General features: G+C 33.1%; 1 protein-coding gene across 1 annotated transcript in view; it reads left to right on the top strand.

Moving 5' to 3' along the window:
* Positions 1 to 23,694, top strand: part of LOC124532727 (bicaudal D-related protein homolog) — a 103,089-nt gene that overhangs the window by 45,610 nt on the left and 33,785 nt on the right. The window contains exon 2 of the mRNA XM_047107770.1: positions 21,804 to 21,944. Within this exon, the coding sequence (XP_046963726.1) occupies positions 21,804 to 21,944 (141 nt within the window). The remainder of the gene's footprint in view (positions 1 to 21,803; positions 21,945 to 23,694) is intronic.

Here is a 23,694-nt window from a genome sequence, read left to right as displayed (position 1 = left end):
TTCTTTCATAGTCAATGTGTAATATTAAATGCATTTATGATAATTTATTATAATTCTCGTTTATTTTTTTTTATTTATTTAATGTATTTTAGCGTTAATATAATTATTGTGTGAGTTATGTACCTGTGTTCTACAATTCGTGGTTTTATTGTTGTTACATTTGCTTTTCTATTTCAATTGTTTTTTATTTTTCGGTTTGTATCGAAAATTAAATATCGCTTCTGTACAAATCATGACCGCGTCAAATTGCGTTAAAATGCTGCAGCATTTTCCCTTTGAATTGAAATTTTGTTTCAATTATTACCATTAACAAATATCATTAATTGCGATTTTCTGCATAGCTGTATCGAATATAAAGGAATACACGATATACATATGAGCCCTTTTTTATATAAAATGTGAATTATTTTCTACCTATATAAACATTGGTTAACATTAGTAATATCTATTGTACAGAAAGAAAAGGAAAGTAAAGTAATGTATGATGTTAAAAACACCATAATCGCTAAAGACGCAATCTTGCAGGCAATCTAAGGGCACAGGAAATGGTGTATTGATGGTATTGATGTAAAAGATTTAAACGAATTTCTTTCAGCTAAAATACATATATACGAAAATTCCTGTCCCGATCGTTTCCAATCTAAACCTAACGCCGCGTTAGATAGAGTCAAGCCTAACTTATGAAATATTCGGAGTATAAGTTAATAAATTTAAAAGGAACACAAATCATCACTACACAGTATAAATCAAAGTCGCTTACCGCTGTCAGTCTCTATGTATGCTTAGATCTTTAAAATTACACCACGGATTTTGATACCGTTTTTAATACATATATTGCTACAAGAGGTAGGTTTATATGTATAATACATCCTCAATATAATCAAGAAACACTGATAATTTTAGAGGTTTCTGATATGATGTCGTAAGTAAACAATTTTATGCGCTTACATTGCATTACGAGTATATGTAGTATCGGGATTGCACCTGTAAGGAGCTGGGGCGGGTTTATAGTTGGTTGATTCTATATTTTACTCGTAGAATATATCTACTTATTTATAAGTAATTGGAATGATGGCGAAACACAATCGACTTGTCATAAGGCTGCCATTGTTTATAAGGCTGAAATTCACCGCTAATTGTTAAGTCATTGTTGTTCATATCGTACCTTTGTTTCGAATCGTGTTGATCAGCAAGGGCGTTTGTTATTGTTCTTTATTCGCGTTTTTAGATCCGAACACTTACCACATCAGGGTTGGAATATTAATTTTCAATTTTTTTATCAAACCGTTTCTTATCGTTTTTATATCTGATAACACTAAAACAGATTCTGTTTAATCATTTCAATGGATGATAATAATTTTCCTCTCTCCTCAATTAGCTGATATAATTGGCTAAAATAATTTACTTGGTGGTAGGGCTTTGTGCAAGCCCGTCTGGGTAGGTACCACCCACTCATCAGTTATTCAACCGCCAAATAACAGTACTCAGTATTCTTGTGTTCCGGTTTGAACGGTGAGTGTGCCAGTGTAACTACAGGCACAAGGGACATAACATCTTAGTTCCCAAGGTTGGTGGCACATTGACGATGTAAGGAATAGTTAATATTTCTTACAGCGTCATTGTCGATGGGTGATGGTGACCGCTTAACATCAGGTGGCCCATATGCTCGTCCGCCAACCTATACCATAAAAAAAAAATTGATGAGTATCAATTATAACAGCACATATAATACAGTCCAAATGTGTAGGCAAACATATGTGCACTCTCTAATCTATCACACAATACGAAGATGAGCACTCTATTCAAGTAGAGTTTCATAATACGATGGGGCGGCTAATCTGACACTTCCGAAAAGAGTTCCGGTGTTTCCAAGACTTTATATACTTCTAAGGCACGAGATGGTACATACTTTCTACTATACTATTATATTATATATATGATGGATTATTGAGATGAAGTTGTGGGTAGTTTATTTATTATACTTTAGTATAAATATTCGTATATTATTTTATGTCCTCTCTCTCTATATCTGCACTTATCTGTTTTCGTTCTAAGCTCCTATCACGAAAGGTTGTCTGTGAGAGATGGCTATGAGCGACAAGATCGCCTTTGCGCACCATTTGTCAAGTATTGTTAATTTATCTTATGTACTGTTATAAAATTGTTAGTCTGTGCAATGTAATAGTCAAGGCGACGCCTAAAAAAATTGTTTGTACGCTCCTCTCTAATTTCTATTAATGGCGGTTGTTCTTATAGAAATGTTACAGGTCGTGTTATAGAAGCAATAAATGATATATAAAAGTTTATAGCCCTTTTTCTTTTGTATTTTATCTTGAACTTATGTGTTATGTAATAAATAAATAAATATTTTTTATACTTCGGGCTTAAAAACTTATATCACTTAAAAGTACTTAGTTAAGTATGTACTTAGTTTGAACCTACAGTAGGTAGTCCTAAGTATCTGTCTTAAATGTAGTTAAACCGAAACCGTCATCATAATATAAAATAAGCAATAACCAATTAGAGAGGTTTCTTGCAAAATAAAAATGTGGTTGAATATATTTTCTAACAAATAATTTCTCCTTTACAGGTAAGCAACGGCTAATATAGGCGAGATTAAATACCATACACACCATCAAGCAGATATGTGCATCCGGTGAGTCACGGCACACTCCTGGTTTCCATAACCGGCCATAAAATTTCTATCTTTTGCTTAACATTATTGAATAAGCCTTACGTTAGCGGAGTTTTGCAAGACATATTAATATTATGAGCTAATTTGGCTGTTATCAAGCTAATGCGGAAAATATATATTTTTTTAGATAAAAGTAACTAATAGTCCGTAAATAACCCCTCGGCTGAGCAAAGATGTATGTAAGAGTATGTAATTAATAATCTGACGACCTGCGTGGTAGAGTAGTGTGTACACCCGTTTTCATGGGAACGCTACTCTGAGGTCTCGGGTTCGATTCCCGGCCGAATCGATGTAGATTATCATTAGTTTTTCTATGTTGTCTTGGGTCTGAGTGTTTGTGGTTCGTTACTTCTGATTTTCCATAACACAAGTGCTTTAGCTACTTACAGTGGGATCAGAGTAATGTATGTGATGTTGTCTCATATTTATAAAAAAAAATTACAATAATATACTATTATATCGTATTCTACACAAGATGCGTCGTTCAAATGTAATTTTAAAAAATAAAACTTGAATCATGCACTGAAACGTCCGTGATTGAAACTATGAATCATTTAAAATCACATGAAACCCGGTAGCTCTTTAAATTTATCGTATTCAGGGAACCAGTAAGATGAGAGGGTAGGGCTTCTAACCGACTTCTAAAAAGGAGGTTATCACTTCGACAAGTTCGTATGTAACATGTGTTAGAATTTAATTGTATTTGAGTATGACCATCCATTTAGGCTTCCAAGTATATGTACTTAATTTCGTAAGTGTATATTTTTCCACGAATTACTCTAAAACTGAAATTCGTATTGAGATGATCGTTTTTAGTTTACTAGCTGTTTCTAATTTTGAAGTTGTTTTTTTTTTACTTTTAATATATATCCGGTCTATTTATAATCTTGGAGCTAGAGAGCTTCGCGATGTTTTTAACAAAGTAGGATATTATGTATATTCACAGTAACGTTGATCACTTTGATAAAATCAGTGATAATCATCGTATGTGCACTAGGAGTAAGGATAAGCTTATAACGCCAAGTTTCCGACTCCGCAAAGTCAATAAATCCTTCTTGGTGCAAGGTATCCGTTTCTATAATAAAATTCCGCAGACATTTTTAACTTTGCCGTTTCGTAAAATCAAATCGTTTGTAAAAAATACATTGGTAAAAAAAGCATATTATTCGATACAAGATTTTATAGATGATAAAAAAGCGTGGAGTTAATCTGTTGACTTCCAAGCAGGATATATTAATTTAAATACATAATTGTATTAACTAACACGACTTTGTATTTTTTAAATGTTGTAAAATAGTAACTACTGAGTTTATTGCCGGTTCTTCTCGGTAGAATCTACTTTCCGAACCGGTAGTAGCTTCACTTAAGTGTAAAATTACTTTATTATTTATTTGACTTTGATATTTTTTATTAGCTTGTTATAATTATCTTTGTTAGCTCATTATATATCTTTACAAAACATATCTATTCTAAACGATATAAAGAAACTCTTTCATAGAAGTCTATTGGGTAACTGTGTTACAAAGCGGGTCACGTGACATAACTTTTTTAAATTGATGGCGTCAATCGTAACAAAGGCACAATTCCGTATGGGAGAATATCACGAAGGTTACATGTAGTGGCATAACCTTATTTCTTGTAAAAAGTATTTATTGTGTCACGCATTTCGAATAAAGATATCATTATTGTGCTGTTATTATCTGTTATAATTTATAATGATTTATTCGTGTTTGTCTATGGCTAACCAAAAATTTTAACATGTGAACAGATTACGTCGATATTAAAGTTATTTTGTTGATTATTATATGATAAAATCTTGTTAGTATTAGTTGATTTCCATGCAGGATATAAAAATTTAATTGAATATAATTATTAGTACAATATGTATGTATAATATGATTGGTTTTAAATTGTAATTGCAGTTTTTTGTCGGCTATTCTCGGTAGAATATAAATATCGAATCGATGATAACATTGTATTATACTAGTTATAGTTCACGGTTTCGTCTGCGTAGTTGGGGTAGACATTGGTTTTTGGAATTAAAACATCCTTCCTTGTTTCAAATTTGCTGCATATCAAACTTCATCAAATTCGGCTCAGCGCTTTTGGCCAAAAGCGTAACAGAGTTACATTCGCATTTATGATATTATATATATATAATCTTATCTGTATGTAATGTAAAATAATAGATATACATGCTTATTAAATGAATAAAAAACATGTCAATTTTAAGGTTTTATAAAGACTTGAATTATTGAGCTTGCACGATGTAGTTATCTTAGTAAACCTAAATATGTATAAACTTATTACAAAATCATTTTCAACAGAATAATTAAAACAACTCATGAGTCCGAATTAACCGTCATAATTTTATAAAAAGAACATTTATTATTTACGTTCTTTATTTAAAAATGAGTCAGACACGACTTACGTGCTTTTTTTTCTAAGCGATCGGCATCTCTGGCATACGTGCGAAAATATTCTGCCAATGTCACGATTATTGTATAAATACCACCCATTAATTACATATTCAAATAATCATACTTAGTCTGGTTGGATTAGGAGGCTGTCTATTTCTAAGGGATAACCTGCAATAATAATTTTTATCCTTTACCAGAAATAATGACTCATTTACAAAACAATTTTAACTAATAAAATATTAACCCTCATACAATTAAATACTTTAAATATATTGAGCATTTAATATAGCATGTAATTTAATTAAAAAATTTCGAAGATATTATAGATTTATAGACAGCGGTTTGTGGTCTGTATTGTCTTATAAAAGCTAGAAAGGAGTACATAAAGATATGAGTATATTTAGTATCAAAATTGTACTCGTGCGAAGCCGCGACGGTTCGCTAATATAGATATAAGAGTTAAATCAAAACTCAAACCAAAATTATTTTATTAAATATGATGTGCTATAACTATTCTACCGCGAAAAACAGTACTCAGTATTGTTGTGTTCCGGTTTGAAGGGTGAGTGAGCCAATGTAACTACAGGCACAAGGGACATAACATCTTAGTTCTCACGGTTAGTGGCACATTGACGATGTAAGGAATAGTTAATATTTCTTACAGCTTCATTGTCTATGGGTGATGGTGACCACTTACCATCAGGTGGCCCATATGCTCGTCCGCCAACCTACACCATAAATATATATTAAATTTTTCGTTCCCTCTCAATGAAGGTCAAGAATATGATGAAATAGTTCTCTTTAGTTGAACTTTAACAAGTCATGAATGTTACTGTAAGCTTATTTATTAGTTGCTCGGTCTGTTTGAATCATCCGTGACTTTGAGGTCTATGCCACTGAGGTCAAGAACTTCACACATTTAAGTAAAAAGCACTTGAGTTATTTATTTGTAAGAAACATTGTATGTAATGGTTTTCGTAGTAACAATGATTGATGTGTCCGGTATGTTATGTCGATTGATATACATATACAACATACTATTTATTACCGTAATTGAAAACGTTAAGCGATGTTTATGATTGATAGCACACCTTGGGATGAATGGTCGCCTCCTGGCTATTTCTATTCATGTTCAACAAAAACAGCCTGTAAATTCCCACTGCTGGGCTAAAGGCCTCCTCTCGCTTTGAGGAGAAGGTTTTTTGGAACATATTCCACCACGCTGTTCTAATGCGGGTTATTGAAATGCACATGTGGCAGAATTTCTATGAAATTTGTCACATGCAGGTTTCCTCACGATGTTTTCCTTCACCGCTGAGCACGAGATGAATTATAAAGACAAATTAAGCACATGAATCAGCAGTGCTTGCCTGGGTTCGAACCCGCAATCATCGATTAAGATGCACGTATTCTTACCACTGGGCCATCTTGACTCATATATTGATATACATATACAACATACTATTTATTACCGTGATTGAAAACGTTAAGCGATGTTTATGATTGATAGCACACCTTGGGATGAATTGTCGCCTCCTGGCTTATTCTATTCATGTTCCATATGTAAAAAGAGACTCGCTGAGTTTCTTTCGCCCGTTCTTCTCAGGTCAGGGTGTTCCTTTTTACGAACCGGTGGTAGTGTTTAATTTGACCATCAATGAGTGTAATCCTCCTTGAATGAAGGAATTTGAGTTTGAGCTTAAATAGCGAATGTTCCGTTAAAAACCATTGTGTCTTCATTGGTTTGTAAATTTAAAACAAGAAAATAGAGTTTGATTTTTCAGCCTTTCGCTGGAATAAGGCGTTATGCGTTATGCACATGTAGTAGGTGATCTGAGATGTGCTGGTGAGCACAAAGATCGTGTCCAAGTAGGTACACCAAAAAAAAAACTGTATTTCTTAGTTCCTCCGCCTCCTCGGCGGTCGTCACGGAATCATGATTGTGACTAACTAATCACGTAAAAAAACATTTATGAGCATAACAATTATTTCCTCGATGGTTGGTCTTCGTGGAAACCGGTCTGGGTACCATCTACTCTTGTAATATTCTACCTCCAAATATATTAATCCCAAAGTTGATGGCGCGATGTCAATATTTTTTATCGTACCAATGTGGTGACCACTTATCCTGTTTGCCAGTTCATAGATTAATATATTAAATAAAATATATTTAAAACAATGACATAATTTGTTTTACAAATTTGTTTCTGTAACGTCAATTTCTCTTATATCGATCAAGTTAGCTTTAATAATAAAAGATCAAAAAGGATTTAAGGAATGTTCATAACTTATGACTTTCTAAATGTAAAATACATGCCTTCGTTTTCCGAACCTGTAAAAGGTGGTCGTTAGGTTTTTAGCAGACAATAAGTAATGTTTCCATTTTGAATACGTATTTCAACTTTCACTTAAGTGCATTTAGACTAGAATTTAATGGATGTATTTATAAAGTTCGACAAATATTTGACACAAATAGAAATATTTTTCTTGGTGGTAGGGCTTTGTGCAAGCCCGTCTGGGTAGGTACCACCCACTCATCAGTTATTCTACCGCTAAATAACAGTACTCAGTATTGTTGTGTTCCGGTTTGAAGGGTGAGTGAGCCAGTGTAACTATAGGCACAAGGGACATGACATCTTAGTTTCCAAGGTTCATTAACGATGTAAGGAATAGTTAATATTTCTTACAGCATCATTCTATGGGTGATGGTGACCACTTTCCATCAGGTGGCCCACATGCTCGTCCGCCAACCTATACAATAAAAAAAAACAAATTATTTGTATTCGATTATCGTATACTACTTTTCGCCCGCGACATTACGTTTTAAGGGTTATGATAACCAATATCATGGGTTGGCAGAAAAAGTAGCCTTTGTCCTTTCTTGCAGTTCAAGTTTACTGCTCATCAAATTTCATGAAATTCGCTTCGTTCGTTTGATAGTGAAAGAGAGACAAACAGACAGAGTCTGTCTATCTGCCTTCGCTTTTTCAAACTCCTTTTTTAGCCTGACAACCAACAATCAAAAACGCGAGTAAACAAACCGCAGGCGACAAACCTACAATCTTCGCTTAAGACTCACGTATTCTAACCACGAGCCCATTTCACATATTACTGCTTGCAGTATAAATTATCGAAAGTTCGGCGTTACAAGTCCATACGTGTATATGTTTATCTTAATAATTATAATATTACAAGACGTATGATATACGTTATTTGAAGGAAAGTGAAACTAGTATGTTTAACTTCTATCATAACAAAAACGCACAATTAAATACCGTGAATTGTTAGAGTATACCTTTTTTATAGTGGAAATATTATTTACAAGATATTATTTAAAAATGTTTAAAGTATTGTTTGATATAATAAAAATTTAATATAGTACACTTTTGTGTCCCTATTTAACCAAAAATACATGTATAAACTAGCAGCCAAATAGCTCAGAAAAGGCGAATAGAAAATGTCGATTTGAGAATTTGGAGTGATATTGACGATGAATATGCTAGGTTATTGATGTATATTTTAGATATATTATGATCTGAAACTTGAGACAGATACCGAATGTAATTGTTTATCCTTTTTCGATGCACCAGTTTTCGGATATTTAAAAAATAGTAAGTGCTATTTTAGCCTTCCGTAAGGACTGCCCAAAACAAAATTTACGTCATTAATTGACATTAAACAAAGATGTCGGTTTTTTACTAGTTTGTAGTTGTACTTGTTTCAGTAACACGCCAATTTTAGTACAGATTCTTATATAGGTATGTTGAAGAGTATTTTCATAAAATCTTTTTACGCAAATCCAAATATTCTTCACTGAGGTAAGCTCATTAAAATACTAATGAATCATCACGATACAGTGTGGAATTAAATATAAAGTTATAAACGTTTCGGAGAGTAGAGAAGACCGAGAAGAATCGGCAAGGAACTCAGTAAATTACCTTTTATCTTTAAATGAGAAAACCTTAATGTTTATTAAAATATTTATTTTTATCTGTGAGAAATCTTAACCATAGCTTAAGAATGTAGCTCGTGCTTGACGGATTTCACAACCCTACCACTACAAACATCTACCATTAAAACTAACCATCAGACATCTTCTGCGCAATGTTAATTGGCCTGTAGTTAGTCTAAATAACATTCAAACACATGAAACAGTAGAAAATAACAATAATATCTTTATTAACATAAGAATTAACAACATTAAATGCTTAAATATATATATACAAATATGAACTAAAACTAGTTACTATATAAATCTTGACCGCGTGGAATAGTGGCAAGAATGCTAGCAGCATTTCCCCGTTGAATCGCAATTCCGATCCTCTGGGCAAAAAACGAACCAGCCCTCCTGTCAAAAGTGGAGGCAATGAGGCGAGGTGTTATACTTTTGATGAAGCTTTTTGCACCACTACTCCAAGGACCAAGCGTTTCGACAGCAAATTTCTATTACAAAAATAATAACAATAATTGACTTATGTAATTTTGACCTCGCAATATGCGTGATCACATCTCTAGTCTGAGTTGCGCACATTCCTCTTTTGTTCTTAAAAACTGTATCTGCGCAGCCAATCGTGACTAATTTCTGACCGGGCGTAGATCAAGATAGAGTCATTGAATTAAGTATACTTTAAAATAATACAACGTTAAGAGAACATAATTCAATTTATAACCAGGATTTCCTTTGAGCGTTGAAATATAATTAATTCAGTGACAACGTTACAATCATTACAAGTATCATTATAATCGTTGAAACATTAATATTACACATTAGAAACTAGTCGTGGCCCTCGGCTTCGTTCGCATTTTAAGGACAAGTTAGACAAAAGGGCGTATGTCCTTCCTTGGTGAATTTCAACTCCATCTGGCTTTATACTAAGGTTCGGTTTCGTTGTTTGGCCGTGACAAGTAACATACAGACAGACAAACTGACAGCACTCCTGTTTAAATATAAGTATAAACTTAATAAATAGAACAATAAATAAATATAAAATCTGCAATACGGTACATATATTATTATTATGTTATATTATTACACTGTACTTATACACATACTTATATTTAATTGATAAATTTGTGAGGTATTTCTAATTGTTTACCAGGGTTTTCCCGATTAGAAAGGGAAGGTGTTAGGTTCCGTATATCCTTTTCAGAGCCCTGACAGTGTGTATGCAATATTTTATGATAATCAGATGTGTTGTTAAGACGCGAAAGCGTAACAAACCATCAAACCTACTTTCGAATTATTAATGTTAGGTAGGATGTACAATGTTAACTAAACTTATTAATTATTCAATTTAACTTAGAAATCGGATGTATGTAATTCTAAAAATGATTGTGTATGACGCTAAACGATAAATATTCCGAATTCAATTGCCACTAGCCAGCACTGATGCCAAAATAAGTGATGCAAGCTGTTGCACTTTTGTGGTAATCATATTATACAATAATCTGCAAATTTCAACATCAGCTAGGGTTGTCAAATCTATATTCCATGTCAACTATTTATATATTGAATTATATTACTACGAAAGACGATTAAAGTAACTTTATACGCTTAACCAGCATTAAGGTTGAACAAAAAAGTGTTTGCTTCGCTTTTGTTTTTGATTTAAAAAAAAATAAGTTGACTTGCAATCGTCGTATGTCATGTGTCATTTTTGACATCCCATCTTGGTAATAAGCATCACTATCATTATATGCGCTCAGAAATTGACTTGACACTATCTGACGGCTAGCCCAAGAACGGCGCACGCTCATTGGTCAAATAAAATAGCGCGCGATTCCCCGTTACACATTTCCGTCCCGTTTCGCAAATCATTCCCACACATAGCAGGAAGATCGGCCTGAAAGTACTCAGAGAGTGCGTTTCTTATGTCTGTCAGTTGCTCATAAATCAAAAATATATGTTTCCAATTTATTTCAGTCGACTTAATTATATACTGTTTAAGGTACTTGTAACAGTACGCAAATAAATAATATTTTCTGTAGAGGTAGATTTTAGGACACACGTATCAAATCGCATATCACCGTAAGTCGTTTGTCAATATATCACAAGAATACGAAAGGAATTCTATTTTCGTTTCTTATTCTTGTAACTTGTGCAATATATAATGTAGTATGTTAATTTATATACCCAGTTTCGCAGTAACATAAATAATTTAAATATTGTAATTTTTTCTACGCTAATATTATATAAAGTGTATAAATATTCAAGCTCTTTAAATTTTATTGTTTTGCAAACCCTACGCATTATGCGTGCAAATTTATCCTTAATTGGAAAAAAACTGTTTTACTACAATATAATTAGTGATGCATAAATAGATTACATCCAAATAGAAAAAATAAAAATTGTTGTGAAAGTAATGTGTATTAAGGCCATAATAATGACAATTAAATGCGCTTGCGCAAATGTTACTAACAACACTTGTACTGTTGACATAACAGAATTCCCATGCATTTCTACTTTTTAACGAATTCGCATTATTCGAATTAAATCGATGTTGGGAAAAATATTAGTAGGAAATTATGTAAATCGAACATTTGCGAGATTTTATCGCTGAACAAGTCTATTGTGCTTTTTTTTTGTTAATCACACGTGACCCGGCAGTGGCTTTCCCTTTCTTCGATTTCTCGTTCCATTGTTTTACTTTTGTATCGATTTTTTTGCTAATTCGCAATGTTTTATTATATACATCGTTAAAAGCTTATAGCAAACTTCTGATTACTAAAAAACGATTGCTATTGATTCGTACAGTCGTCAAATTGATATTCGATTTATTTTGAGATAAAAACATGACTATAAATATTTTGTCAATTTAGGTGTGTTGGATTTATTTAATTATAAGTCAGATAAGTCTGGAACCGGCGAAAGAAACTCAACTGGATTTTCTATTTTACATTGACTGAGGAGTGACTTGATGTTGACTGTTAAGCATTGACAGGTCGTTTTGTTCCTAAATTGAAATATTAATTGATAACTGTATACTGTAGTAAGTACTAAGCATACGTTTCTTTTGTCGCCAGCACGTTTTGACAACATACCTTGTAAACTATCCATTTGTATAGGTTACTTACTACTTACTTTTAATAGGTTTTACCTTTTATAGAAGTATGAACTTATTTTTAAAAGGATTTGATTTTTATTTAATGTAATGTTTTTGCTGTCGGTACACGATGCTGATCTGAATGATAAACGCGAGAATATTTTCAATCTCGGAAGTGTATCTATCTTCAAAGAAATAATTTGTGTCTCTAATCTGATGTCTTCAGATTTGAAGGTATGATATCTCGTTACCAAAAACCGCTTGCACATTTGTTGCTCAATCATACTCGTACCACTGGACGGGTTATGAAACTAAATATGTTGTAAATTATAACATAGGATGCTTTATATTTTAATTGTACATAATTATTAGGTAACAACAACTCCAACAGCCTGTAAATTTCCCACTGCTGGGCTTAGGCCTCCTCTCCCTTTGTGGAGAAGGTTTGGAACTTATTCTACCACGCTTTTTCAATGCAATTTCTATGAAATTAGGCACATGCAGTTTCCTCGTGATGTTTTCCTTCACCGCCGAACGCGAGATGAATTATAAACACAAATTAAGCATTGAATATTCAGTGGTGCTTGCCTGGGTTTGAACCAGCAATCATCGGTTAAGATGCACGCGTTCTAACCACTGGGCCATCTCGGCTCATTAGTTACTGAAGATCTTGGTAATCGGCGCCATTGACGTTATTCCAAATACGAACTTTTCTATCATTAACAAAACTGCAAGGGTATATATGATATATAAAACCTTTTTCGAAATGCGCTGCATCTTCTGGTATGAGTTCTATGTATATGCCATTGATGTTATTCCAAATACGAAGTTTCCTATCACGAAACTGCAAGGCGTAGTATTTATATACTAACTAGTTGTCATGTGTTAGGCAAAAAGGTAGTCTATGTCCTTTCTTGGAGTACGAGTTTTCTGCATACCAATTCATTCATCGAAATTCTGCCACATGTGCATTCCACCAACCCGCATTGGAACAGCGTGTGGAATATGTTCCGAACCCTCTTCTTAATGGAAAAGGAGGCCTTATCTCAGCAGTGGGAAATTTACAGGCTGTTACTTTACTTTAATGTTTTAAACCTCGGAACAAACTGTATATTCTTGGTATAAGTTTAGGAGAGCCTCTTGACAATTACAAAATAAATCCTCGTTATTTCTTTGTGTAGATTATTATTAATGAAAAAAAGCGAAATGTTTTTGAAGGCGACGTCGACTCGTGAACATCATCACGTTACGAAATAAAGGGGAAACCTAGAATCTAATGAGTTGTTAGTTGAATATCTTATTCATAAGCTAGGGCTGCCAAAACATTACTAAATTAATCTTACTATAAATATTATACCAGAATTTTCTTACAAGTTCTTATGTATTTTTAAATTAAATAAGATTTCAATTAATCAATTTGATTTTCATAAATATTTCGTGCATGCACATTTCTATTTTATAATAAAATGTGACAACCCTATTCCAGCTCTTAGTGTGTAATGTCGAAACACAACAATGGGCAGTTTTTACGGAAACCATTGCTTAAGTATTCGTGTGACCTTTGAGCTGTGGTCTAAGGCATAGGATTAGCGATTATTCATACCATTATACCATCACTTTAGATGGTGCAGTTGATTTTTTTTATTGCATTCCCCCAAAGGAGTATAAACTCCTTGGTAAGTTGTGGCCTTGTTTTTTAATTACTAACTTCATTGACAGCATTACAATACTGATGTTTTAAGATAAGAAGTATGTTTGTATGTTTTAATCAACTTATTGTTAGCTGGAGATAATTATACATTTGGCTGTATAGCGTCTGCCATTGCATAATTTGTAAATTGTAAATTAAAATAATTTAATTAAAGAAGCAATGAATGAATTATTATTTGGAATTTATACGTGCTTAATATATGTGTTTAAAGTATATAATTGACACAGTAAATATAAAGTATTATTTTTACTTTAAATTGTTATTTTAGTGTAGCAACATTACTGTTCCGCGTCTTTTTTCTTCTCTATTTCTTTTGTTTTTCCTGTTCCTTATTCGAATTATGTTTAAATGTATGTATTAAGTGATATATGATAGTAGTTCTGAGTTGAAAAGTTTCATAATTCCCAACAAACTCGTCACTTTACTGTCATATTATGCGATCGTAAATTATTAAATAAAAACAAAAGATACGCGATTTTTTTTTAAATATGTGAATAAAATATGTGAACTTTTTGGACACGTACACTAACGTATAAAAAAGCGGTATAGAAAAACAGGCGTTTTTAAGACTACTCTCGGTAAAAGCCTACTCGTAGGTATATTTAGTGAATCTTATACCTACTTACGTATGTTATATATTATAAATGTGAAAGTAACTGTCTGTATGTCTGTATGTCGTTCTTTCACGACCAAACCAATGAATTGATGAAATTTGGTATGAAGCAAATTTTGACTCCAAGAAAGGACATAGGTTATCTTTTTGGCTAATACGTGTCAAAAAACCCCCTAAAACGCGAGCAAAGCCGCGCGCGACAAATACTAAACGTTTCTAAACGCTCGTCACTTATGTTAGACGATTTAATGCCTAGAAGATGGTAATCTCGTTTAACCTTAATTTTGGGTACAATTAAGACCCATTACAATGGAAACGCAAACACCCTGTATATGGAAAAATAAATTGGCTTTGCTCAGAATCATTCCCCGGATCAATTTCACCAGCCTGCACGGAACGCACTATAATTTATCGTTGCAAGATTCTATTGATTTAAAGATATTTATGTGTAGATATAAATATATGTTAATCTAGGATAATACCACTATGTTACCCTCATAAGAATTATCATTAACAATATATAATATATGCAAATTTCGCCTAACCGCACGTCGGTGCAGTGCATATCAAAGCAAGTGAAAGCGGAGCGTTAGAGCTCATATAAGTAGCCGAATTAATATTCAGCTCGCCTTACACGCACGGCCCGAACTAATACAACACACAATTATATATATAATTAAAACAATTTGTTATTATATCTACAATTAATGTTTATTTTCTTATATATTATACAGAGGCATGTTTGTTTGTTTGTGGGGTCTGGAAAATAATACTGGTGGAAAGAATATTATTTCTTAATGCTATAGGGTATAAATTCGTCATATTCTTAATTAAAAAATGGTACCCAATTGAAGCTAAGAAGGGTCGCGATTATTGTCAATAAATATGTATTTTAAGTGTTGTTATAAAAATATTCTGATTTGATGATTTTTTTTATAAACCGAGTAAGTATATTAGTCCACACTATCTGATGGTAAGTGGTAGTCTTTAAAACTAAGACGGTCAGCAAGAATAAACTCCTCTTAACGCCTCGCTTAAAGTAACTTATGTTATAAGACATTGAATACAATATATAATTAAATATATATTTTAATAATATCTACAATTATATTTTTAACAAATATATTTATTACTTTACAATCATGCTAAATTAAATAATTGTACAGTCCGTTCGTCCCTGTATCTGTATTAGGCAATCGTAGTCTACCCGGAGTCTTGCGCACGCAGCGCTATGCGCTTGCGCATCCTAATCGACTCTTGATTCGTTCGTGATGAGCCTTCGTGACTCATCCATGTTATTAATACATAGAGTTAGATATTAGTGTTTAAATTATATTATAGTCAGTGTAAATCTTGCGTTGCAAATTTTATTAAAATTTTATAATTTTTACGATAGTATAATTATTCAAATAAGCAAATAAATATAAATACGAATGGGATTCTTATTTTTGATTGATGCAACTTTCTTTTTACTTTAAAGAATAGTATACTAATAGCCAATTATAATCAAGGAAAAGCCATCTTTCCTCTTGAATAGAGTTTAGAGATGATATTACCATGCTGTTTCAATCTGGGTTGGCATACATGGCACAGAATTTCTTCCAATCCACATAGGTGGGCTTGTGATATATTTACCGTCGCACGAGATGAATTAGAAACGCGAATTAAGCTAATAAAAACTTCTTGGTTCGTCCTCGGATGGGAACCCACTATCTTTAGTCAAGATACAAGCAATCTGACCATGGGTCTTGTTACTTTGGTATTTAAAATAATCATTGTTAAAAAAATACGTATGACTAAGAATTGTCAAAAGATGATCAGTTGTATTAAAGTAATCGTTATGCATTCAAAGAGGTTTCGACCATAGAGTTATTATATTTAGAGGTTCCACTTTAATATAATAAATGTAACATACAAAGTATCCGATCAATCTGATGTCACGAAACTCATTAAATACAAACAATGCACATGATTCCATTTTTAAAATTAATTCACACATACAAGCTACGCACGCACACATTCTTAAAATGATTAATATTGAAGTAAATTATGTACAAAGAGCGATTGTCGGTAACATTCAGTGATTGTCCATTAAATCTGTCCTTAAAGTTTTCCTTTCACATATTAAGCGGATATCAAAAACATTTGCGTATTACAAATAATAGTCACATACGTTAAGAAAACGGAAACTATATATAAGAGTAAAACACGACACAATTTAAATGAAGCAGTAGATGTAGAGCAGAGATGGCCCAGTGGTTAGAACGCGTGCATCTTAACCGATGATTGCGGATTCAAACCCAGTCACCACTGAATATTCATGTGCTTAATTTGTGTTTATCACATCTCGTGCTCGGTGGGGTAGGAAAACATCGTGAGGAAACCTGCATGTGTCTTATTTTATAGAAATTCTGTGGAACAAAGTACAAGGGAAACAAGTGTATTCCACCAACCCGCATTGGAACAGTGTGGTGGAATATGTTCCAAACCTTCTTCTCAAAGGGCCTCCTTTCCCTGAACCCAGCAGTGGGAAATTTACAGGCTGATGTTGTTGTTGTTGTAAATGAAGCATCAACAAATTAAAAATGTATCTGGGTATATAACATTACAAATTATTACGTTTGCATAAAGATTTACGAATTCGCCGATGCTGCACCTAAGTTGTGACATTTAATGTCATAAATTATCTTAAGTTAAAATAATAATGTTACATGTAACTAAATTACATTCACTACGATAATCTTATTTTTTTAATAAGTTATATTTTGTTAAGTTTGTTATGAAAAAATGTTAAGAGTGAATTTTTGATGCGCACGCGCATGCCGAAACAAGCGGCTCGAAATAGACAACTTCACACCTTACCTTATTTTACAAATTTTGTTTTATTACAAATTAAAACTGTGAACGTTTCAATTATGAAAAAAGAGTAATTAGTATCGTATTCATTACTATTATTTTATTAATAAATAGGTGCATTGTTTTTATTGTAATTAATTAAAAATACTTTTAATTATGATGTAGAATTTCTCACGCGCGTTATAAAGATACACAGTTGTCAATGACAGGTCAATGGTAATTGGTTTCCACTGTCCATCTACATTGGCTCTGTAACAATTTATCAACCATTTCTGACACCGGCACAAACCTTGGAATCGAAGAATTTAGGTATTTGTGCCTAAAATTACAACTGTAACACCACGTTACTGAGTAGTGCTGTATAGCAGTAACTTACCCAAAAGAACCCAAGTAATTAATCTAATTAATAATAATTAAGAAGCCGCTAATCGGATAATCCGTCCTCTGATAGATGACATACTAAAATGCTATTTAGTGTATGTAGGTATATCTATACTATACTACAATAATTGTATAATAATAAGATCAATATAATATTATATTCTTGTGTTAATTTTTTTAATTTAATAGCATTTAATCATGTACTTTTGATTTATTATTGGTGTCGTGATCATTTTCTTTTCGTAGACGAATTAGGTACAAATTATATAACCTACCGATTTTTAATAATAATTTATTTTTCAATATTCGTTTGTGGTGTACGATATTATATTCGTATTTATGGTGCATAAAGATAGATCTGCAATTCTGCAATAATGGAAAGGCTTACCGGCGGATGTGTATAAAAAATGACTGGAAGTTAGATCTATTTCTCACGATGTAATTTCATAACCGTGTACATTTCTCGTCTCCAGTGAATTGCTTAGGCGCTTTTTTTATTTCAAAAACCATCTCTATACTTACACACACACACACAAACACAAACCAACACATGTAAAACGTGATTTTATAATGTCTTTACTACGAAGATTTCTAGTATATTTCTAGTAAATTGATGCAATATTTGTATAGTAGGTGAGCAAGTGCATACGTAACATCTGAGATCTTGTATTTGATAACGCGTTACTATAGAAACATCTTTGCTAATATTATTAACTACCGACCTGATCCGGATGTGTGCAATACTGATACTAAATATAGAACATAATTTGTTTACTTACGACATCACATTAGAAACTTTTTAAATTATCAGTATTTCTTTACTACATTGTCCATGTATTATATACAAATAACTTCCTCTCGAATCACTGTCTATTACAAAAAATTGACTCAAAATTCGTTGAATAATTTTGAAGATTTAAGTATACACAGGGATAGACAGCGACTTTGTGTTATAGTATGATGATACGAAAGTCATTCTTTTTGTTATAGCTTCACGCCTAAACCGCTGAGCTTAATTAGTTGAAAGTTTGATTTCCCGAGAACGTCAGACGCTACTTTGTTTTTTTATTCGAGTTAGTATAAATCAGTTAGAAGGTTTTGAAGGTATAAAGTTTAATGTAAAAGTCATGACTAGTGTGTACGTGGTCTTACAAAAAAATAATAATCAAAATATACTTTATTCAAGTAGGTTTTTACAAGCACTTTTGAATCGTCATTTAACAACTATATTAAGTGAAGCTACCACCGGTTCGGAAAGTAGATTCTACCGAGTAGAACAGACAAGAAGATCAGTAGTTGCTCTTTTTCAACTATTTAAAAATACAGACATGTTATTACAGTTATTAGTTACGGGATATTTACCATGTCTTTTTATTTTTTATCCGTTGGAGCTCGATATTTCGACATTATCTACGAATGTCTTGTTGACTGAAGACTGAAGTTAATTTAAAATCTTATACAGACATGTTAGTTAAATACAACTATATATGTATTATTGATCACCCGCGGCGCCGCTATCGTTTTAGAGGGTTGTTTGACATGTGTTAGGCAAAAAAAGTTAATATCATGAAATTCGGTTCAGCAGAATTACTTTCGCATTTATAATATTGGTATAGATGGAATATATCCTGCTTTGAAATCACAGAGCCGAGATGGCCCAGTGGTTAGAACGCGTGCATCTTAACCGATGATTGCGGGTTCAAATCCAGGCAAGCACCGTTGTTTCATGTGCTTAATTTGTCTTTATAATTCATCTCGTGCTCAGCGGGGAAGGAAAAAATCGTGAGGAAACCTGCTGATTGCATGTGACAAATTTCATAGAAAATCTGCCACATGTGCATTCCACCAACCCGCATTGGAACAGCGTGGTGGAATATGTTCCAAACCTTCTCCTCAAAGGGAGAGGAGGCCTTTAGCCCAGCAGTTGGAATTTACAGGCTGTTGTTGTTGTTGTTTGGAAGTCATAATCCCACGCTTTTTTACATAATTGATGTCCTGAAATATAATAATTATCGTTTCTTTATTTTAAACAATACAGAATATTTTTCAACTTAAAAGAGATAACGATCCTCTCATTCACAATTCAAAATCATAGAGTTCAAAATTAACTTTTATATCAAAGTGCTCCCCTGTGACAGAATACGCAAAACAAAGAAATTGCGCGTTACATCGGAAGCAGAGGCTGCCATTGTTCAATTAGAAGAATTGTGAAAACGGCCCACTTATCAGCGACGACTCTATGGTTCAAGTGTTCACATGCCATGGTCTACATGATCTCCTATCTGGGCCATCGTACCACGTGCACTCATAGCTTTTCCTCCTATACAAATAAAGGTCAGAACACATTAATACCGAAACACCACCGACCCTGTTACCACAGTGATTTCTAATGTCATGTCACAAACTTTCTTTATCAGCGGATCTCGAGAGCGATAAGAGAACAATGAAATTGTTGATCGCAATTTGTCAGACAGGAAATTCAATTTTTTACTCAAATGTGATGCTCAGATCTCGCGTTTGATTCGCGTTTTTTTTTTATTTCCATCGTATACAGTTAATGCAGTCATTATGGTATCTGTTATAGTCAGATGCGAATTCATTAATTTTATTTAAATTTTTTTACGGCTGGTAGGAGCTGGATACGAGTACCCCAAGAACGATCACAGTGGCGGTAATTGGAGAGGCCTATGTCCAGCAGTGGACGAACATTGATCATTAATGATTTGAATTTTCATTTTGTTAATCTGTTACGAACGCAATATACATATATGTATATGAAAAACAAAAATGTATTCGTGGCATCTCTAAATCTAAAGTTTTTTTTATCTTTATTCCTGCTGCCATTGAAATATGTATACTTAAAGTTAGTTGCATGGAGTATTAAGATGTGTTTGATATATTGACAATCAATAAATGCAATAAGTAAGTGTAATGCTTCTATATTGAATAAAGGAATTTGATTCGATGATAAGGTCCCTATTGAAATAAAATCTTAGGTAGGTATCATCTTCGTTTTAATTTATTTTAAAATTTTAATTGCATGTTGTTTTCACGACGCGGTCGCTTAGGACATTTTCTTATTTGAACACCTGCAACTTATAGAATTGGAATTCTGTGCTTTAATTATATAAACATAAAGGCTATTCTTCTTTGAATATATTGAATGTAATTACTGACGCAAGGCCCGATTGTTTCTCTATAAGTCAATAAACTTCAGTTTACTTTGTCCCGCCATAATTTGCACAGTTGCACAGGTTTTAATGAAATATTAATGTATTGAGACAAGGGTCTTGTAATTTCGTTTAATATATTGTTAACATTTTTTAAAACGATAAATACAATATTTAACTGTCATACGACAGTCATTACGACGAAAAAGTAATTTCGTCATCTCTATGTTTTTCTATATACATATTTATATATTTATTAGTATATACTATTTGTACCGACGATTTTTTGAAGTCTGTAAATATTCGCCTAAGCGTTTATCTAAATATCTCCTTAAACGATAAATTACAATAATATGAAAGTTTAATATCATTCTCTCAAAGTCTCTGATAGGATTTAGCTTAGATTAACTTTTGGGAGGAATAGTCGAATGTATATTGGAAGAGAATAGGCTTATAGTTTTGATAACCGTTGTGAGTACAATTAGGCCCAGGAAAAGCGCTTTACATGAATTTAGAGACAGACTCAGGGGTGGACCCCGTCGCTCAAGAACCCAAGAGAAAGTTACTCTATGTCTTTATATTTCGACCTTTGCAAAGAGAAAATGATCACGATTACCAACATGTCATTACAGCCACAGGCTTTTACAATAAAATAGAAATAACCTTCTTCTAAATATCTCAAATATATGTAGTAGTTGTTGCTCGTTTTAGGGGCTTATCGTTAAGCGTTAGATATCAAAACGTAAGCCTACCCTTCCTTTGAGTTCAAGCAAGCTTCATCAATTTGAAAGAATACCAGAAAGACAAAGTTACTATCAAATTAATAATTTTGGTATACATTTTTCTTCGTGAATTTGTATTAAAATAATACGATTATTACAAGTTATATATAAACCATTTGTTTTTGTCTCCAGGCGTTGGAACAAGAGAAGCATCTCCTTCGACGCCGTCTGGACACCGAGCAGGGGGAGTACGAAGCCAGGCTGCTGGAACTGCAGAATGACATCAAAGAGCTCACTGCTAAGATCGGCACCAGGGACACTTCAGTTAAACAGGTACTTTATGTTGATTTAATTGAAAGTGATTTTTTTTATGGTATAGGTTGGTGGACGAGCATATGGCCCACCTGATGGTAAGTGGTCACCATCACCCATAGACAATGACGCTGTAAGAAATATTAACTATTCCTTACATCGTCAATGTGATATCAACCTTGGGAACTAAGTTGTTATGTCCCTTGTGCCTGCAGTTACACTGGCTCACTTACACTTCAAACCGGAACACAACAATACTGAGTACTGTTATAACTGATGTGTGGGTGGTACCTACCCAGACGGGCTTGCAAAAAGCCCTACCACCAAGTAAAAAGTTTTTTTAAAAACTATTTTAATAAGGCAAAAGTAATGCGTTCTAGAACCGTTCTCTCCAGTCTTGACGATTTGTTGTACCATCAGCTTTTTTTATTGTATGCTTAGGTTAGTTAAATATATTTATACCACTCTTTATGTTTCTGTGTATTTTAAAATTTCATGTTTCTAATTGAATTAACATACTTCCTTATAAACATTCAACCCCTAGTTCACACTCTTAGGGTTAAATATTATAAAATTACAAAAGTGTGACAAAAGTGTTGATATATATGGTTCTGTGGAATGTCTAAACAAGTATACTGTCTAAATTTCAGCTCAATGTAATCGTTTAAAATTCAGTTGCAATAATTATTGAAAACGTTTTTATAAATAATCGATTCGATCGATTTTAAATGTAAATTTTGTTAAGAAACACAAGTTTGGCACAACTTGTAATCATTAAAATAACGATCATTATCTGCATCGGCCATTACATCGAGGTTAAACTGCCAATAATTTTGGCAATATTATCTTATGACCTAATATGATTGACATTGATTACCTTACTAGACCATCTCAAGGCCTCACTCCAGTAGGGTCTGAACTCTTACCGATTACGTCAGATTTCTCTTCAACAAATTGCGAATCAGAATATAGAGTACGTTTTTGTTTGTGCATATACTTATGCCTTATATTTAATCGGCGGTATCAATTTGTGCAAGACTGTCTGTGTGAGTATAATCTACTCATAAAAATATAACATACTGTAGTTGTTGTGTTATTTAGTTATTGTTGTGTTCCATTTGGAGGGTGTTCGATCCAAAATAAATGATGAATAATGACGACCTCTGTGGTCGAGAAGTGTGTACCATTTTTTTCATGGGTGCGCCACTCCGAGGTCCCGTGTGCGATTCCCGGTCAAGCCTATGTCGATAATTCGTTAGTTTTCTATATAGTCTTTGGTCTGGGTTTTTGCGCTACCGTTGTTACTTCTGATTTTCCATAACACAATTTCTTTATCTGCTTATATTGAGATCGGAGTAATGTATGTGATGGCCAATATTAAAAAAAAAAAAATGGCACAAGGAACATAATATCTTACCTCGGGATTGGTGGCGCATTAGTGATGTGAGGAATGGTCAATATTTCTTACAGCGCTAATGTCTTTAGGTGTGTGTGTGGATCATTTTGCCGTTCGCCTTAAAATAATAATACAATAAGAATCATTTACATTAACTTAATAAAATATTATATGACCTTATTGCATTGTTGAGTTTATCATTTATTTGGTAGTTTGGTTTAACATTGGACGGTGCTCTGCGAAGTAAGTCAAGGTCCATGCACGGTATTGTCAGCTCTCGTGATATCTGTTTCATTGTTGATAATGAATGAACTGCATTCATTGCATAATACATTTTATTAGTAAAGAAACTGGCTTCAATACATATATTATTCG

The sequence above is a fragment of the Vanessa cardui genome, chromosome 10 (assembly GCF_905220365.1).
Source record: "Vanessa cardui chromosome 10, ilVanCard2.1, whole genome shotgun sequence".
Taxonomy (NCBI): Eukaryota; Metazoa; Arthropoda; class Insecta; order Lepidoptera; family Nymphalidae; genus Vanessa; species Vanessa cardui.
The sequence above is the reverse complement of the archived record's forward strand: the minus strand, read 5'-3'. Positions and strand labels throughout refer to the sequence as shown.